At 38.8% G+C, this 20,414-nt stretch overlaps 2 protein-coding genes and 1 long non-coding RNA gene across 3 annotated transcripts in view; 1 reads left to right on the top strand and 2 right to left on the bottom strand.

The window, feature by feature from the left end:
- The first annotated feature begins 589 nt into the window (after window positions 1-589).
- On the top strand, window positions 590-10,874 carry myot (myotilin). Its single transcript, XM_077733557.1, has 18 exons — window positions 590-702; window positions 1,138-1,193; window positions 1,342-1,507; window positions 1,575-1,634; window positions 1,730-1,871; window positions 1,950-1,973; window positions 2,050-2,169; window positions 2,287-2,464; window positions 5,283-5,496; window positions 5,561-6,444; window positions 6,529-6,679; window positions 6,767-6,868; window positions 7,446-7,483; window positions 7,891-8,029; window positions 8,486-8,693; window positions 8,783-8,948; window positions 9,027-9,160; window positions 9,769-10,874. The coding sequence occupies exons 2-18, from the start codon at window positions 1,186-1,188 to the stop codon at window positions 9,909-9,911; spliced, it is 2,877 nt and encodes a 958-aa protein (XP_077589683.1). The 5' UTR covers window positions 590-702; window positions 1,138-1,185; the 3' UTR covers window positions 9,912-10,874.
- Window positions 10,875-11,049: 175 nt separating this feature from the next.
- The window catches only part of LOC144207347 (uncharacterized), a 166,136-nt gene continuing 156,771 nt past the window's right edge, over window positions 11,050-20,414 (bottom strand). Inside the window, exon 4 of the long non-coding RNA XR_013328638.1 lies at window positions 11,050-11,166. This is a non-coding gene — a long non-coding RNA (uncharacterized LOC144207347). The remainder of the gene's footprint in view (window positions 11,167-20,414) is intronic.
- On the bottom strand, window positions 14,166-17,649 carry hdac3 (histone deacetylase 3). The gene is made up of 15 exons (XM_077732720.1): window positions 17,437-17,649; window positions 17,018-17,100; window positions 16,763-16,905; window positions 16,502-16,583; window positions 16,168-16,224; window positions 16,001-16,056; window positions 15,788-15,921; window positions 15,485-15,565; window positions 15,334-15,407; window positions 15,198-15,262; window positions 15,028-15,117; window positions 14,894-14,952; window positions 14,711-14,790; window positions 14,479-14,636; window positions 14,166-14,397 (listed from the first exon to the last, which is right to left on the bottom strand). Exons 1-15 carry the CDS (start codon window positions 17,489-17,491, stop codon window positions 14,328-14,330), a joined length of 1,287 nt encoding a protein of 428 aa, XP_077588846.1. The 5' UTR covers window positions 17,492-17,649; the 3' UTR covers window positions 14,166-14,327.

The following is a 20,414-nucleotide window of genomic DNA, read 5'->3' as shown; positions in this document are numbered from 1 at the left end:
TCACAACAGCCGTGAGCCCAGTTTGAAACTCTCAGATTGAGAGTGTTTTCTTCTTTAGGATGCCATGCTCTAAATTTGCCTTGACAGAACACCCTAAACTCCCCCCTCTCTCCACTAGCCTCAGGTACATGTTAAACCCAATTTCAAGCCCTCATACACCCACTTCTCACACATACCTAAACATTTCTGACTTTTTGCATGTTAAAATCAGCTCCCCAAACCCCCAAGCTATGACTGGCAGTGGACCTTTTGGATCACTGGCACTTCCTTTTGGATAAATACACAATTATTAACCTGCGGTGGCGCTAGAAAATGAGTAGAGAAGAGTCTATTTGAGGCCAACCAAGACAAGATGTAAATACAATTGAATATCTGCATGATAGTAGTTTATCAAGTGTGTAAACAGTCATTTTGGGGGTGTCATGTGTAGAAATTTAATTCAAGTGTTGTTAACACTGCAGTGCAAAGCTCAACATGCTTTTACGACACAGTGGTTGACGCTCACATGTGATTGGCGGGGATCAGGTGACTGGGTTCTAGCTAAATCTGTCCTCCCCAGTTGACGAGTTGTGGTGCTTGGGGGAATTAAGAGTGGAGGGTTTTGCATTTTGTAGTGATGCAACAGTGAGAATGTAAAATATTTTTATATCTCCAGTAAAACAAGATTTTTGTGGAACATTGGATTGGATTGCAAGTTCTCAGGTTTGAATCCCAGCTCTGGCCTTCCTGTTCTACTTTGTATGTTGATTTTTTTTTTTTGTTACTGCAGCCCTGCTTTTAGGTTATTAGAGACATATTGAGTGTAAACTCCTCTATATGATATCTGTTTTATGTTTTTATATTTACGATTTCCCTGACTACAAATTGTATGGTAGATTGAGTACCAAAAACATTATTTTGAGAGGTTTACCTCGGCTCTACTTTGCCTGGGAGGTCACAGTTTAATTTAGCTTAGAAACCTGACCCTCAGTGTTTTCTGTCAGTTGCCTTCAGGGTTTATAGGACAGAATCATGCACCTTATCAGCGGATATTTGGCTTCAATTGCCAGTAGAGTTGCTTTGTCAAGATAATACATACATAGTTCATTTCTAGGTTGACAGTTTTTCTTGTTTTCTTTTGTTTGTTTGTTTTTGCAGAAAGTACAACTCCAACTGTTTGTTAGTGCCTCCTGGAACGCCTGAAACATGGCCCAGTAAGTTGCACAATATTGCTAGGATGTCGGCCTCACAGTTCTGGGGTCGAGTTTGCATGAAAATGAATGAATGTTTAGGTTATTGGGGTCAACAAATGATCAGTATTTGTTGTATGATTAATTTCCTTTTACATATGTTTCTCTGTAGCGTCCAGATGGCACAAAAGAAGAGCAGTTCCATGTCTCTGACCATCGCGTCATCCTCCTCTGTATCGTTCACCAGGGAGCTCTCCTCCTGCTCATCTTCATCATCCACAACCCACGCTTCAAGATACTCCAGCCTACAGACACAGCCTTGTGTTAGCCCTCCCTGGGTGTTTGGAAATTGAATACATAACATAGTACATGCATCACTAAATACTTTGTATGATGTTTTTTTAGACTGAGAGTCCCGTCAGCACTGAAATTTCAGGAAGTGAAGTTGCTGCTACATTTGTCAAGGTATAATATAGTCAATTGATTTGTATATATAATGGAAATGGGTGATTTTGTGTTGATTTTTTGCTGATTGTGATCATCATAATCCCATTCTGTAGTGCCTCAATGACGTGTGTGCGCTGAAGGGCCAGTTGGTGGTCCTGGAGTGTCGAGTCAGGGGGTCTTCTCCACTGCAGGTCACATGGTACAGAGAGGATGAGCAAATTTTGGATTCTGATGACTTCAGGATACTAAGCAAAAGTATGTGTAATTGTTTCAAGAAGTAAAATATATTTTTTGTTTTGTATACTCCAACAAACATTTGTTTTTTTTCCTTAGAGGCCAGTTCTGCATCTGTGCCAGGTCAGTATAAGGTTCGATATTAAACTTCATTATTATTGTCTATATATTTTAATATTTTGACTGTTGCTGTCCACAGAGGAACTCTGTACATTGGTGATAAGTGAAGCTTTTCCAGAGGATTCTGGTGTATTTAAATGCATTGCCCATAATCCCTTCGGCACAGATTCATGCTCTGCCATGCTGGATATTTACAACGGTTGGTTTATTTATCGTCGCAATATCAACTGATTGAAGCCCAACTTGATGACGGTGTCTTAGATATAGCTACATAAATGCAAAGTTAGGGCACTGACGCCTAAACCCACCCATTTAGACCGCGAAGAGCAACTGGAGATTCTATCAATTGGTCAGCGGGATGCAGAATTCCACCTTGAGGATATTCCTACTCATACTGGGGAAGAATGCTCTACTGTGCTGACTGACTCCATGAAAATCCCTCCATCCGATTGGTCCAGCAGCTCCCTGGAGGAACATGTCACAAGTGAAGAAGGGTAAGTGTTGTGAGTGTGTTGTGTAGATTAACCCTGAAGAAAATCAGCATATGTTGGTTTTCTACTAATAAAAATGGTAGGGAGAACAACAAATCCAACAGTACCTTGATGGATTAATTACGTTTTCCATCAATGAGTGGTTAGCACATCAGCCTCACTGTTCTGAGGTCCTGGGTTCAAATCTGGGTCAGTCCTGTGTGGAGTTTGCATGTTCTCGTGGTTTTTCTCCAGGTATACTCTAGTATCCTCTCACATCCCAAAAACTTGCAGGGTACACTGGTTGAACACTCTAAATTGACTAAGTTGATTGGTTAATTAAATCAGTTTTTGTTATGAAGTGCAGTTGCCAAAGCTTGAACACAAGAGGACAGTATAGCACAGTCATTGGGGCTGAAAAGAAAAAGAGTAAGCAATTAGGTGGAGCTCTGTTGCTCTCAAAGTTTGTCTCAACCCGGTCAGTGTCACTTGTTGGCTGGCGTTGGCTCTTGGCTCGGCTGCCTCCCACGTTAAAGTCGTTTTCCAAGGTAAGAAATATTGTCTATTGATTCTCCTTGATCCTGGAGCTTTTGCTGGTTTCCTATTCTGTTTGAATGGAGTAAATATCATCAGTATTTTAATGTCATTTTAGTTGTAAATTGAGAGCCAACAAAAAGATCCAATATATTTTAATTGAGACAGTTATGACAATCTGCAAAGTTGAAAATAAAAAACATGTTTTTGGCATCTGCATTTGATTGCATTACAAATGTTTGGCACACCTGTTGCTCGAAACTTAATTGACCTCATTAAAATGGTTGAACTTTTGTACCTTTCATACACTTTTACCTTGCCATGTGTTTTAAAGCAATGCATTATGTCATGTTATAGTTCTTTTTTATTCTCCTTGATCTAATCAGAGGTGCCACTTGTTAATGTTGTGTGTGCAGACTGCATACCAAGTGAGATCTTGAAATAAATTATGACCTCATCTGACAGTGGTAATATTTCCCTACACATAAGCTTGTGCCTCTTAGAAAATGTACAACCAAAATATATTGTTTTGTTATTTTGATTTAAAGGAATCTGCCAACTCTGTTTAAAATATCTGACGTTGAATCACTTTAAAATAGTGTGATCACTAACATCTGAAAATGTCAGCAGCTCACTGTTGTCTACAATTTATTATTTCTTATCTTCTTGGGTTTATTATTAAAGTGGATAACTTTATTGTTTACATTATCCGGTGTGCATCCTGCATCCATCTATCCATTGGAGAAAAAAAGTTGGAAGTTATGCCATTTGACTTAAATGATGGATGTACAAAGCAAAATAATAATAATAATAATAATAAAGCATCATTTTTGGCTTGAATTAACCCTAAAAAAAGAACATACAATTGCCAATCACAATTTCACCACGCATAACCATGATCTTTAATAAGAAATGTATTTTCTACATGGTTAAACTGATACAAAAATCCACATACTATAACATATAGATCATTGTAAAATCCATTGCATGGGTTTGCTTCTATTTTTGAGGTAAAAATCAACATACTATACAATATGGGTAATTGTAAAATCCATTGCAATTTGCATTTGCTCCTATTTTTGAGGTAATGAAGACTGGCTATAGCAGAGCACAGTGACCGGATCATTTTGTTCACTTTGTTGTTGTCAGTCTTAGAGGACGAAATAGATCGTACACTGTTCCCCGTGCCGTGCAAACGTTGTGTGTAGCATGTAAGCATTCATCCATGCATGTGTGTGTCTGCACCTGCCAGTTGATGTCCGAATTCCGCGACCAATATAGCTTTGCCCACTTAATCTTTCTCCCTTGCGCGCACACGGTCTACAAGGCCTCAGATCTGCCTCACATGAACTGAGTTGTTGTCATCAAACCAAAATGTAAACAAAGCAATCAATCATAATTTTGATGAAAATGCATACTAAATCTATTGTATGAAATTAATGTCAGTAACGTCTACAGCAGTGTTTTTCAACCTTTTTTGAGCCACGGCGCATTTTTTACATTGGAAAATTTTGTGGCACACCACTAACCAAAAATTTTACAAAATGACACTCTGTATAGTATATTTACTACAGCACGGACACTGGACAATTACATCATATTTGCAGAAAACTATTAATAAATGTTAATTTAAAAAAAAAAGGATATTGGATATTTTCTCACGGCACACCTGACGATCTCTCACGGCACACTAGTGTGCCACGGCACAGTGGTTGAAAATCACTGGTCTACAGGCTTTGTTTTACTTTTTAGCTGCGAAATTAGTTCAGATGTGTCATTTTGTACACTGAATGTTAACCATTGCAGACAGTATTGTCTCAGAACAAAAGGAATTCGAAAACACTTTGCATAGGGAATAAATCATTTTGATAAATAATATATTCAGTGCTGGAAAAATATACTAATAACATTGAAAAGTTCTGTTGGAACTAAATGAGACAAAGATTGCAACGCTTAATGAGCCCATTTTGTTCCATTTTTTTCTGAATGAAACCAAACAAAACAAGTCTCGTTTTGAAGTTTATGTTTGTAATCATATACGTTGACCTCCAAACACTGGCAGTTAAATATAAATATTTATATATATATATACACCAAACCCATCATCTAATAAAAAAAACCTTGCTGAATGTATCCATGGGTGTCCTTTACAGTCTTGTGTTCTCTCTAATATCCTTTGGAGGAAGATCCAAGAAGTCAAAGCATTTCACCACACTAACAACTAACTAATCCTCATCCATCTATCATCACTGTTTTTGTCTTTTATATTTAAACCATTTCAAACTGATGGACTGTTTTTCCCCCCCAGGTTCTGCTGTCCTCTGCTAGTCAACCACTCTCCTGAAGATCACTTCAGCCACAATCAGGACGAGCCGTTCCCGCAATCCGAGTTCCATCAGTCACCAGAAGTCGCAGCCTCTACTCCCAGCCCTGACTCACCATCTTCACCCGTACCACCTGAACAAGTTAAAGAAGAAGCACCGACACCCAAGCTTTTCACTCCAACCAAGCTCACTTTCAATGTAATTACTTTTTACTAATTACCTTCTTGTCTTGACCTTCACTGATTGTTCTCCTTTCCTTCAGTCCTCCATGTCAGGAGGCAACAACACTATGAACCTCTCAGACCTCCCTACATTTAAGCCTGGTGCCTTCCCTCCCAGTGCCTTCAACTATGCCCGCCCAAGACACTTCATTCAGTCCCAATCTACCTTCCAAGCCCCCAGCTATGAAAGTGTGGTCAGGGAAGCTCAGGAAAACCAGACTAATACCCAAGAGAACATGTCCAGTTCAAATGGTTCTGAATTCCATAGTCAAACTAGAGCCACATCTTCCCATAACCAGTCAGTGTCAAAGACCTGGTCTCCCACTCAGTCACAATTTCAATCATTAAGCCTCACTATGACTCAACCCCAACATAATGGCACCGCCAAATCATCCCCATCCTCCTCCAGTCTGAGCTCACCCATTTCCACTTCATCTACCACTCCTCTTCATTCCTCCACACCACACGTAACCATGCGATCCAGCATAACACTCACCCCCAGCGTCCCTAGTGCCAGCGGGCTGGGCAGCGCCACCCTGCCGGCCAATCAGGATGCCATGTCAGCTCCGGCAGCCTATCTCTGCTCAGTATTACCCTCCCAGTCTTCATTCTCAACTTACTCCAAACTCTCTCCAAAGTCCCCCCATCCCTGTTCCTCCCCATCCCGCTCACCACTAGCACCTTCGAGCCCCCGCCTTTCCATCAAAGACCCCTCTCCTTCCTCCTTTCTTCAGCAACCTCCTCCATTGTCCCCTTCCACCTTTCTTCCGCAACCTCCTCCATTGTCCCCTTCCTTCCCTCACTCCAACCTCCCCACCACCACCACCAGCACCTCCATCCCTTTTCAACCTAGTACACTTAATCATAACATCGGGTCACCAGCTGCAGTCTCTTTACCAGCTAACTACAAGGGGACATCCAACACGTGAGTAAACATCACTTACTTTGTCCATTTAACTGAATAAGCTCACAGATCATTTATTCTTTGCATTTATTTGACCATTTCCAGCCTTCCCAAGCCTGTCGTCAAGAAGACTGTAGTTTCTCGACCATCTTCATCTCGCTCCACAGATGAAGAAATCCAGGGTTCCAAAGATGCTCTCATCCAAGATCTGGAGAAAAAGTTACGCTCAAAAGAGGCAAAGAGAAGAAACAGCCAGGTAAATGTTTATTATTTCCCCCCTCCAAAAAAAAAATAATAATGCATATCAACACACTGATTAATGTAAACGCCCAATGCCGAACAGAAACTTTCTTATGAGGAGCGTATGGCTCGAAGGCTGCTGGGTCCTGATAATGCCAACTGCATGTTTGACCAAGATGCTCTTTCAGACTCCCAACTAGACCAGGTGCTGTTAATTTTTATGAAAACCTTTACCAAGTATACCTATATCCAGTTATTCAATCACCCTCTCAATAGCACCAGGAAAGTGGAGAGAGATTTAAATGCTGGGTGATTGAATAACTCTTAGATATCCTCTCGGACTCTTCCAAGCTATTTTTGCCCACTTTCTGAGAATAGCAATGTGTCTTTAACAACATTCAGGCCACGTTCATGCTGCAAGTCATTCACCATTTCTTTGCCTATGAGCAATAAATAGCAGATTTTTTTCACACAAAGTGAACAATTCGTTAACTTATTGTATTTTCCTGGCCCTAATAATATTTTTAGAATAATCTGACACCTCAAACGCATATAAATGTGACCTACATAAGACATCAATGGATGAAAATAAACAACATAATGAGCAATGGCAGGCGAATATGTAAAAAAATAATGCGTTTCCTTCATGATATCCTATAGGTGAAGCTATCAGGTAAAAAAATGTTGATTCCATTAGCAAAAAAATAAATGAAAAATCCTCAAAGTGGTCACAAAAGCTGTGGCTTGAATCTAACTGAGTTTTTCTGCCTATCCTCTTACAGCCAGATTTACCAGAGGGAAGACACACTGGTGGACTATGGTAAGTACAGTCACATGCCTGAGAAGTATGGAATATATCTAGTAACGTCTTCAGTTTGATGGCAAATCTTTAGAGGTTTTATTGCTTCATGCCAATATCGTCCTAAAGTCAATAGAGAATGCAATAAAACAAACTGCCATTCGCTGATAATTCAAAGGTCAGTCATTAGTTTATGAATACACATCATTCTTTAAATCAACCCTTAAGTACAATAACTGAATATCACATGGGGTTTTAAAAATCATCTGATCTGCCATAAACAACACGCGCTCAATCACAGGGAGACCTTTTTTGTAAACAAACTTTCTAGTGTTTAAATCATACCAGTACGGAGAGTTACAAATAGGCAAAGCTCTTCACGTGTGTGTTTTCTAAGTAGATTAGTAATAGTCCGTTTCTCCATACAGGGGGAAACACCACTCCGGGACAGATGAACAAGGGAACGAGGGATCGGCTATCCAGGAGAAATGCTATGCCCCTCGCTTTCTGCAGACCCCCCAAGATCTCACTGTGGAGGAGGGACGCTTTTGTAGAATTGATTTCAAGGTGAGGCATGTAAAACAGCTTTTTTGTCATCCATTAACAAAAAGTTTTTGTAATTTTTTTAACCCTGAGTTGCACTAAAGACACACAAATGAATGGGATGAAAACATACGAGTCACACTGGAGTATAAGTCGCATTTTTGGGAAAATTTTATTTGATAAAATCCAAAACAGAGACCAAAAATGTCATCCTTAAACACATTTAAAATAAAATAATGAAAGCAATAATAGAGGCAATTTAATTTATTACAAAAAAATATTTTTTAAATGATTTTTTTGGGGAAGCCTTTCTAGGGTATAAGTCGCATTTTGGGGGGAATTTTATTTGATAAAATCATAAACAAAGACCGAACATGTCATCCTTAAACACATTTAAAAAATATTTTTAAAAAACTGCGACTTATAGTCCCGAAAATACAGTCGATCTAATCTACAAATATGCTTTTGATTCATGTTCAGGTTGGAGGCCTCCCTACTCCAGATATCTGCTGGCACTTGGATGGTAAAGCTATCCGTCCAGATGACTACCATAAGATGCTGGTGTGCGAGAAAGGCCTTCACTCATTCATCATTGAGATTGTCACCGTCCACCATGCTGGTGTTTACGAGTGCGTGGCAAGGAATCGTGCAGGGGAAGCCAAATTCACCTTGAGACTTGATGTCATAGGTAAACTGATGAAATACTTCATGATTTAAATACACTGTGCTCCGACATGAACTTATAGTGATAATGACTTGTTTTCCTATACATTATAGCCCAAGAAGCTCTCCGTCCTCCATGCTTTATTCAAAAAATGTCTAACTTTCGAGCTGTGGAAGGTGACACGGTGAGGTTAGAATGCAAAATTGATGCGTCTCCTCCTCCTCAACTCTTCTGGAAGAAAGACAAAGAGATGTTACGTATGGATCCGGCTAGAATGAGGTAAGCACAGTCACTATGTTACTCATAATTCCAACATTTGAGATGATATGTTCTATAATGTGTCAACTATGAATGCAGTTTGTACCAGGACGGCTCGGGAAGGCAGTGTTTGCTGATTGAGAGGGTGGCCGTGTCCGATGCGGGATGGTACACGCTCTCCGCTATAAATGATGCAGGCATGTCCACATGCAACGCCAGACTGGATATCAGCTGTAAGTTCTTTCCTCCATTGTTGTTACCTTGGGGGCAATACAAATCCTATAGCAGATGGGGGGGGATTTCCTGCACTTAACACCACCATGAAGTTAATTCTCAAGCCTGAACGGCATCAAACAAATACGGCATTGCGCCATCCAAAGGTAATCTGAGTACAAAATGCTGCACGTGGTCGTTCTTGAGGATGAAGCTTGGGTTTGTCCAAAATATACAAAGAAGATATTAGGTTACATGTAACCAGCATACCATCTGTTGTGTACTTCTTTTCATAAGAAAGTGACCTGCTTTCTCTTGTGTGTTAACTTAAATGTGGTTAAAAATAATGTAGTCACATCATTTTTTAGGTTAAGTACAACATTTATTATTTAGATAAATATTTTTAGCTGAGGACCAGTATTGTGTTCCTCCATGGAGGCAATGTGGAGACCAAAAGTTATTTTCAGGCATTTGGTATGAAGGGAATGTTGACTCAGTGTCGGTCCTCTAGTGAGATCTGTCATTGGACTTGATTTTATTCTTTAAATCACATTTGCATGCGGAAAATCATACAAAAGTTCAAATATTTTACATTTCAATTTTTTTTTCCATCTTCTTCCCTTGACAGGCCGAGCGGTTCCGCCATTGAAAACGGCACCTCCTGGTTCCAAAGCGTTGAAATTGCTGTCATCCCTGAGCCACGTGCCTGGTCGGACAGTTGAGCCCCCCACCAAAAGCTCCGCCCCTCTCCATGAGAGTGAAGAGCTTTAGATCCTTTTGAGAAACACACATATACACAAACACACATTTCAGAACTGTCAAAACGCTTACACAGTATACAATGTATTAGCATTTTTTTTGTTTGGATGACACTGCGGTGGTCCCTCAAGTTAATCTACAACCTTTGTGTTGTTGTTGTTGTTCATGTGTTCCTGCGTTAACTTTATCAAGCTGCAGAGCTCATGTTGCATACAAGCCAGTAAGCCTCGCAATCCATCATGGCGTCTCTCCGCAAAATAGTGCGTCGAGGTCACTTACTGTAAGTTTATTAATAGTCGTGACGCTTTAGTGGTGGAGGTCAAAACACAACGGTTTACCGCAAAGTAGTTGCACATCCAGTAGGATATTACCCTTAAAAGACACCCATTGTTTAGGCCTTATTCTTCACAGTCCTGACAATTTGATATCTATGGAATATACTAGCCCTACTGTACCGTATTGCACTTTACTCATCCAAATATTCTGCTTTCCTGGAATCCCTGGAGATGGAAATTATATAATTTCAATTTTATTGTGTGACTGAACCACCAGGTGTCACTAAACACTGCCAAGCATCAGTGTGTTTTAAGTAAAATTGCTTAAACTATGTATTTGTGTATGTGAAGAAAGATATTTATTCTATCATTGATCTACATGCCTGTCAAAGCCCTGCAAATGTTCAGTTTTAATTTCCTTGGATAGGAAAAGTACACCCGTGGTCATTAGTTTTGAGAATTTTTACCATTTTGTGGAATAGTTTCAAAACATTTTACCCAGGGGGTGTTATATATGTGGACTGCACTCAGTGATAATCATCAATTTTACTTTAAGAAATGTCACAAGCCTAAAATTGTGGTTTATCCGAGCAGTAGATTGAGGCCTAGCTGGAGGAGAGGGGTGTTTTATCTTGAAACACTACACTTTTTTTTGTTTGTCAATTGAGTGGATGAATAAAGTCAATATTAAATAACTAGACTTTGCCTCCTGCATCAACTGTACTTTATGATGTTTTGACCGTTTAAATCTGTCATATTTGTTATTCTATCGTTCAAAATCCTTTTTTTTTATAATTGAACATGCCAAATCATCTCAAAGTAGGTCCCTTGTTTTGAATAAAATAAGAGTCAAGGTCACATCATAGAACAAAAGATACTTTGCTGTCAACTTTTATTTTTTCAGATTAGTGACAAAGGCAAAAAATGGATGTCTTGTGGGATGGACAGTCTTCCAACGAAGAGGTTTCCCAAAGCGTGGAGAGTGAGGACACCTGAAGACAAACAAAAAAAGTAAGTTTAAAAGAGATATTCATGTTGCTGTGCAGAAAATACTTTTCTGTTGCTTCGAATCCTGCAGACGTACTCCTGGTGCCCCTCCCTGCCGTTTTTTAAGCCTTACTATACTATGTCGTTTTTAAGCCTAACTATACTATGTCATTTTTTAAGCCTAACTATACTATGTCATTTTTTAAGCCTAACTTTACTGTCGTTTTTTAAGCCCTACCATACAATGTTGTTTTTTTAAGACTTACTATACTATGTCGTTTTTAAGGCAAACTATACCACGTCGTTTTTTTTAAGAAAAAAAGCCTTACTATTTCCCAATATTATTCAGGTAAATAGAAAAGACAAAAGTACAAGTACTACTGCTTTCTCTCACATGGTGGTAGCCCTGTGGTTAGTCATCAGTCTCCCACAGCTGAGGACCTGGGTTCAAATCCCAGTGCAGGCAAAGATTTTCCCAATGTTATTCAGTTAAAAGAATAAGTTCTAATGCCTAAGTGTCTAACTTAATTACTATTAAGTGGTGGATGAAACATTTAGTCAAAAAAATTAATAAGTGTTTACACCCATTTCCATGGATAAAACGTACAGGTACTACTGCTTTCTCTCACCGGGTGGTGGCCCAGTGGTTAAGTCATCAGTCTGCCACATCTGAGGACCTGGGTTCAAATCCCGGTGCAGGCAAAGATTTTCCCAATGTTATTCAGTTAAAAGAATAAGTTCCAATGCCTAAGTGTCTAACTAAATAAGTATTCAGTGGTGGATGAAACATTTAGTCAAAAAAATGACTAAGTGTTTACACCCATTTCCTTGGATAAAATGTACAAGTACTACTGCTTTCTCTCACAGGGTGGTGGCCCAGTGGTTAAGTCATCAGTCTGCCACATCTGAGGACCTGGGTTCAAATCCCGGTCCAGGCAAAGATTTTCCCACAATTGTTCAGGTAAAAGTATTAATGCTTAAGTGTCTAACTAAATAAATATTCAGTGGTGGATGAAACATTTAGTCAAAAAAATGACTAAGTGTTTACACCCATTTCCTTGGATAAAACGTTTCAACACCCATGTATAAGTGGGGCACGAGTTGGTGTAGTGGGTTGCACACTCGCCTTTGCACGGAGAGAACGTGAGTTCGCTTCCCGGTGTCGGCGGTTCACTGACCAAGCAAGCGGTCGAGGGTCGGCCGAAGGCCGACCCGAGAACGCCTTTCGCACGGACAGGTCCTTCAAGTGTCTTCCGAACTGCCGAAGGCAGTTCGGAATATAACCTTTTGCTGAAAAGTATGACTAAGTGTTTAATAAAAATTAAAAAGATTTTTCTTTTTTTTTTTCTTCTTGTTCCATTTTCCAGACTACTTGGTGTCGTGATCAGCCAAACGACGGCAGCGAGAATCGAACCCAGGTCTCCCAGACGGGAGTCCAGTGATCTAACCTCTGCGCCAACCCAGTGACTACACTTTTCTTTGTAATCATTTGAGTTTCTTGAGAAGAAGTCCACAGAAACAACTAAGTGAAAAAGTGTCCGAACCGGGACTTGAACCCACGTCTCCCAGACGAGAGACTAGTGAGTTAACCTCTACACCACGGTGTCCTCACTTCACCTACAAGAAAGGATGTGTAATATAGAAAATGAATGAACAATGTTCTATTTAAAAAAGAAAAACACATTACTATACTATGTCGTTTTTTTAAAGTAAAAAAGCTTTACTATCCTATGTCGTCTTTTTAAGAATAAAGCCTTACTAAACCATTTTAGATAAACTTAGACTTTCACAGGTAGGGAAAAGAATATAAAAAATTTATAAATGGATTAAAAGCCTGTGAAATTCAATTTTTATAGATCTAAAACAATGTTTATTTTTAGCTTTTTTAGATATTTTTAGATTTAAAAAATGATTTTTGAACTAAAAACAGAAAAAAATGACTATAAAATGACAATGATTGATATAAACAGTGGAAAATCAGTACATTTAATATACTGCGTTTTAATTAGATCCTAAAACAGAATGTCGGCACTCATGATTTACTTTCCCGGGCCACACGAAATGATGCGGCGGGCCAGATTTGGCCCCCGGGCCGCCACTTTGACACATGTTCTATACATGGTCATGTTTTAAGGGGGGGAAGCCTTACTATACATGGTCATTTAAAAAAATCCTTACTATACATGGAGGGTTCGAATCCAGGTCAGCCCCTCTGTGTGGAGTTCATCCTAGGACTGCATTGGGTTTCCCCAGGTACTGCTGTTTCGATCTGAGCGTCCGTCTCCTCCGCCACCGGTGGGATAGGCTCAGGCACCCTCCGCAACCCTTGTGGGAACAAAGTGGTTCAGAGAATGAATGAACAATCAAAGTTGGTCTTATTTCATCAGGCTCACAAGTTAGCTGATGCTTGTAGATTCTCAGGGACCGCCATAATGCTTTGTGAAATTCGCCTGCAGTTTAAATCGGCGTTTCCACATTTAATCAATAGATTACATGTCAAAATAGCTCAGTACGTACCACTAGTCCGTCGTTCGTCTTTTTTTAGGACGGGCAACACCGTTAATAGACCAAAATACGAATTCTAGCTCTTTCAGTTACGGCTCAAATGAAAAAAGCTGCGTTTAGGCTCAACACACGGTCACCGTCGCATGTCGATGACGTCAGGTTCTGTCTCCAATATAATTTCATCTAAGTTCTTTGGGATATATCTATATTACTACGTCACTGGTGGCCATCTTTTGTGTGTCCCCTTACGGGCCCAAGTCAGCCCTCTTCTATGTGGCATTGGGTCGACTCGCTGGTTCCCATTATATAACGGCAACAACGCTTGATGAATTCACACGGGGAATAGATCAAACTGTGTTATTGAGACTGTTTCTTGATGTCTTTGAAAAGAAGAGGGGGGAAAATCCAGAGTTAGACAGCGTTAAGGAAAGTTTCCGTCTATATATATCATTGGTTAAAAAGTGTTTTAACCAACAAAAATATGACCAGAAACACAAAAGACAGTTAAAATCTTTTATCAAAATGCAGACAAATTGTTGTGAATATTTATAATACAAAACCAACCACAATTCTAACGTTTCATTGTCTACAGTTGTCAGTGACTTGATATCAAAAAGGCAGGACACCAACAGTTTTGTAGAGTTTCCTTCAGCCGGGCGGATCAGATTTCCACATCACTTTCTTTATCGTTGTCATGGTCACCGTCGTAGAACTCGTTAGCTGCTTCTGGCCTGAGGAGAAATGGTGTTTTCATTATATTCTGACCAGCAGCTTGTCATTATTTCCTCATATAATTCAATGTGTTTTCTGACCGTGTGTAGTTTTCCTCGCCTCCTCTCTCATCAGGATCGGGCTCATCGGTGCGTTCGTAGCTCAACATGTCCGAGGGTACGTCGTGGATCTGGACGCTGGGTGCGTGATTCAACATCTTCAAGTTTTCAAACACTGTCTGACGGATTTGCTCCAAATACTGCACATTGGGGACAAAGTGGTTATGTGTGTGTGTGAGGTACTTTATCCGCAACAGCGGTGCTGGATTTTTACCTGTCTGGAGTTTTGGTTTTCTATTCTGGTGCTGACGTCTGGATGCAGCGTGAAGTCTGGAGCAAAGTACTCAAAATACTCTATGAATAGGAATGAGAATTTCTTAACATGTTGTGTCATAATTGTTGATGTAAATGTATCTCCACTAGATGGCGTCAAAGTCAGAAAGATGCTGTAACTCACCACTGTAGGGCAATTCATCACTGATAGACTCGTCCAATAATAGAGATGTCTCAAATGTCCTATGATGTAATAAAATGAATTTATATCGTATGTGTGTCATTCAACATTTTGCAATCACTGTGAAGCAAACTCACCAGCACCGAGCAACGTTCCTAACAGTATATCCGCCCCCGCCGAGGACCAAAAGAGGAATCTTAAAACTCTTCACAAACTCCACACACTCCCTGCAGGATGAAACAAAATATGTCAAGGAACACACAAAAAAAAAACACCAAAACACATGGACAACTTTAACACAACACACCCGTGTCCTCGTATGCTGAGGTTAAAGCAGCCCAGCCTATCACAGCCCAGAGAATCTGCTCCACACTGACATAAACACAAGAGGGCAAATTTTAGATCTTTTTAAATACAATTTAGGAGATGCTAGTAAGACTTACCTGTAAAACAATGCACGTCGGCTGGTAAAAATCCACCACCTGCTTAATAACTGGCTGGAAAAGCTGCCTGTAGCCTGACACACAAAGACACAGAACGTAAATGTGAAACAAGACTGATTTTTTGAATGATGGCGGACGTGGTTAAACTCACTCTGGTCGTCAATGCCATCTCTGAGAGGAACATTAAGGCAGTAGTAGCGGCCACTCTCTGCCCCGACCTCATACATGTCACCTTCAAAAACACATAAATACGCTATTATAGAAATTACTGCAACGTCTAAAAAGAATTTTCATACCCTAATACCTGGCTTTTAAATATATCCTTATATAACATTACATACCTGTCAACTCATACATTTTCCCCATATTTTATACATTTTTTGATCATTTCAAATTATGCCCACTGTGTACCAAGTTTTGTACAGGATTTTTTAAAGTACATAGCAGCACTCACCTGTACCAGGGAAAAAATAATTGCCATATTTGTGGAACGAAACAGTCATGACACGATCGGTGAGATAGAAGGCTTCTTGCACACCATCCCCGTGGTGAATGTCGATGTCAATGTACAGGACCCTTGGATGGTATCTATAACACACACACACATGTGAGTGTCATACATGACTGTTTTAAGCATTAAAGGACATCACATTGTCTGCAATCTTACTTGAGAAGCTCTAGTATACTGATGACTATGTCATTGACGTAACAAAATCCTGATGCCTGTAACCACAACACAAACAGATTTATGTATTTAGCCAAATAAATATATATAAGACACTAACTAAAAAACAATGATCTTTTTATACAGCCAGAATGATTGTGTATTCTGACCTCAAACTTTTTGGCATGGTGTAAACCTCCGGCCCAGTTGATAGCTATGTCACAGATCTAAAAGAAATAAGAACACTATCAATAAATACAACAACTTTAATCTACAGGGGGAAAAAAATGTTAATTTACTAAACATAAACGATAATACGAGTCATAAATTAAATGTGGAGTAAAGTGCAAAAGGAATTTAAAGGCCTTATTGTATGGTAGAAAGAAAAATGAAAAAGAATTTTCTCGGGTAAAAAATAACTAAAAATATTTTGATATTGATGCTAAAGAATGCTAACTTGCTATTAATTATGTATTTAAAATGGTAATATTTGCTTGTTGTTACCTTGTGATTGAGTTGAGTAGCACCCTGCAAAGATGCCCCAGTATATCTGGAGCAGAACTCAAAAAGACCAGGAAAGACGGGACTGAAACACACAAAGAAAGTTGGTTATATATAGATCCTTTCATGACTACATATTTACGCGTGTACTTTACGGTGAAGCTTTAAATCTCATTGTACTTGTATAATGACACTAAAGGCATTGCATTCAATGATAACAAGTGCTATAGTAAATGAATAAACATATTTGAATGGTGTACTCACCAGTCATCTCCAACATTGAAGGTGTTGAGACTCTTAGTAAAGCCCTGCATGTTGTTAGGGCTGACTTTCTGCAGAAAGTCAATGTAATCTTCAGAATGGAAGCGACACATGTCATGCTGGGATGCTTTGTATGGTTTAAACACCTGCAAAAATTTGAGATCCAGTACAAAATTAGATTTTCTAATATTAGGAATTTATACTAAAGCTAATTATAGAGTGACTCCTAAATGCATCTCTATACATGTGTTGATTTACCATCATTTTCTTGTAAAGCCCATAATGCAGCACCAAGCTGTGAGTCAGTGACAATCGGTGAGGCTTCATAGGATGACCAGCACCTTATTTAGGAGAATACATTCAAGTTTTAATCCAATTGTGTACATTTTAAGACGATTTATGGTTCAATATAACAACAAGTTAGGGATATTGTCCAACATTTGAATTGAGATTCAATTCACTGAGCGTGAATGGAAAAAGACGTTGATTGCAATGCTGCTTCGACAACGCTGTCATAACAAACAAACAAAAAATATCCAGCATCAAATACTGAAAACATCGGCGACTAAGCATTAGAAAGAAGTTATACACCACACACGGATGCTAGAAATCAATGCAAATATCAGCATCCGTTGCCATGTTGCAGGCCCACTCCCCGTCAGAATATTGTTACTCACCGTAATGAAAGTTACCCACATCAGGGTCATAGAAATACGAAGTTCTGTTTGTCATCCTGATAAATGTGTTTTTTTCCCTTGAAATATTGCTGCAGTAAATGCTACAAATATCTCATTTTACCTTTTAGCTAGCAGAGGGAGTCGCCATAGTAAACAAAAAAAAATGAGTTTACGTCATAGGAAAGCGACAGCTATGACACAGAAGGGCGGGGGTTGGAGCGCGGACAGAACATTCAAAACAACCAGAATTAAAAAAAAGCGCACTAGAGAGATCCCAATATAAATTGAGAATTTTGACTTGGAATTTGTGAGAATTAAACCAGAATTCTTTAATGTGGAGATTCTGACTTTGAAGTGTTAATTCTGAATTGAATGTCTTTGTCACGATACAATAATGAGATTTCAAGCTTCACCACGAAGAGCACAAATTAATCAATAAATAAGTAATAATAAGTGGTCAACATAATAATCAATCAACAAAAATAAGTCATCAACATAAATAAGTAGGCAACACGAATAAGAGGTCATATAAATAAATTGTCAGGTACAGTTCAGCATCCTATGAAGTTTTAGTGCAAGTACAAGATAAGAAATAATTCTAGGTTAGGTCCAGATCCTTGTACTTGACATTTACATAAATATTTTGACTTTGAAAGAAAAAAAAACACCACTCGTGGGTTACGGGATTATAAAAGGATTAGTTGCATAAATCACTTGCATATGACGGTATGGGGGCACGCTGAAAAGTGGCTAACACGTCCACCTCACCAGTCCTTGGTCGGTTCTTTACAATTCTATTAAATTGTAAAAGGACTTCTTCCACTATGAGAAGCTATTTTATTTCAGTGGAGATCATCTATTTCTGTCCAAATTACTTAAATTACAAAATACTAAGGCATTTTTTTAATCAATCTGGTCCAATTTGTCCAGAATGTTCCTCTGGCTTTATTTGGTCAGCATCTCAAGAGCCTCAATCCACCATTGGGTCCTCGTCACCCATGACATGTTCTGAATCCCAGCATGTGCCACAAAGGAAAGATCAATATATAATACATTGGAGAATAAACATCACCACAGGATGTAGTAATACATCCATCCTAATTTGACACCCACATTTTACAGTCATGGGCTTGAACGACTGGTGCGCAACAGAGTGTGTAGGCCTTTCCAAAACTGATAATTGTATAGTGGAAGATGGATGTGTCCAGGTGCTGGGCTGTTTTACAAAAATCCAGAAATTCCAACACATAAAGTATAACCAGAAGGAGTGAGTCACATTTGCCATACAAAAAGAAAGAAACTTAGCAAATCAAGACCATGTTGTGCTATTTACTGCAACTATAAAATACATAAACAAAAATACATAAAATACCCTACTATATATTTATCCATGACATTCACATAAAACAAGTTCAGAAATAAGGAGAAACACAACAAATCTCCTTTAATATTGCTGATTTATTTTCTCATGTGAGCTTATAGCTGGGTCCCCCATATATAAACCAGTTGAGACAAGATAACATGACTGTCCAGTGAACCTCCAGTGATCTTGTTCATAATAAACATATGATATTGCTATACACTATAATATCAATACAAAAATATTTGGAGATGAATGATGTGGGATAAAATCTTATGTTTGGCCATGCACTGACTCAGAATGCACACATGAGATTAAAAAAAAACAATTAAGAACACTATTGAAAATAGTATTGTCCATCTTGTGGGTTTTGTAGTCATCAAAAACATATTTCCGTCCGATTCCATGAAAAAAAAAGTTACTTTTGACAACTTTTTCCATCTACATCTTATTTGGTTGGTTATTATTTTATTTAAGCAAACATCCTGGAACCAAACGTCCGGGGACCAAATACCCAGGGACCAAAGGTCTTTAGACGAAACGTCCGGTCACGGTATTACACAGAAACACAGTTAGCTGTTTCAAAATAAATGTTTAAAAGTACAAAAACAGAGATTAGTTCCAGGTTTTCACATTTGTGAAACCACATTTAAGAGTCCTTTTTTTTGTTCTGCAAAATGAGCTGTCATAAGTTCAGGTTTTGCATGTGGCTTCTTAAAAACAAGCAGCGTCCATGGACATCATTATAATGAGCTGATGACATTCCCGTGCGTATACAAGACAGGTGTGGACAGACAGTGTTAAGTGACGAACAGTTGTCTTCTGTTTAAAAAAGGCAAAGAATGAAAAACATTTTTTATAAATATAGTGAACAAGAGCATGCGTTGTGTAAGTATATCTACGGCATTATATTTTCACCCCCTCCCATGAACTGCAAACGTTGTGTACAAAAGGCCTATTGAGATACATTTGGAGCTTGACCCAGGTGAAATTAACAAGTCAACAGCTTAAGTGTTCCAAAATGTTAATGAGTTCAAACGCTATGATTTGGACCCCTAAATGCCAGCTTTTGGAGTGAACCATAGTTTTGGGTTTTATGAGGAAATCTAGAAGCAAAAAAGCCAAGTATTTACCTCTGATTATGCAGTAGCAGAGTAGAAATTTACTCTGGGCAGGGTGTGTAACCACAATCAAAAAATACGCAAACAAAGAAAAAAAACTGAAAGAATAACTTTAAACTTTGAGGGAATTTAACCCTTGGTTAAAACATACTTTACTGACACACAGTTCACAAAAAAATCAATGCTAACCTTTTAAATCCTAAATTCCCATTTCGGTCAAGAATAAGCAGGCCAAAATCCAGATGTTATATGTTAGTGTACATAAATAATAACTACATTCAAACACAACATACCAAACTCACTCTAAATCACAAATCCTGCAAAGTCAAATGGATTTTGGAAGCAAGGGAACATCATTTTGTGAGAAACAATGTAGGAGATTGCAATAGTTGGCAAACAACAAGCCGGAAGAAAGGGGGGAAAATTTTGAAAATAATACCCTAATGGTTTTAGCAGACAGATGCAGACTGGGAAAGAGAAATTTGGGGAGGTGAAAT

Source organism: Stigmatopora nigra, chromosome 14 (assembly GCF_051989575.1).
Source record: "Stigmatopora nigra isolate UIUO_SnigA chromosome 14, RoL_Snig_1.1, whole genome shotgun sequence".
Classification (NCBI taxonomy): Eukaryota; Metazoa; Chordata; class Actinopteri; order Syngnathiformes; family Syngnathidae; genus Stigmatopora; species Stigmatopora nigra.
The sequence above is the reverse complement of the archived record's forward strand: the minus strand, read 5'-3'. Positions and strand labels throughout refer to the sequence as shown.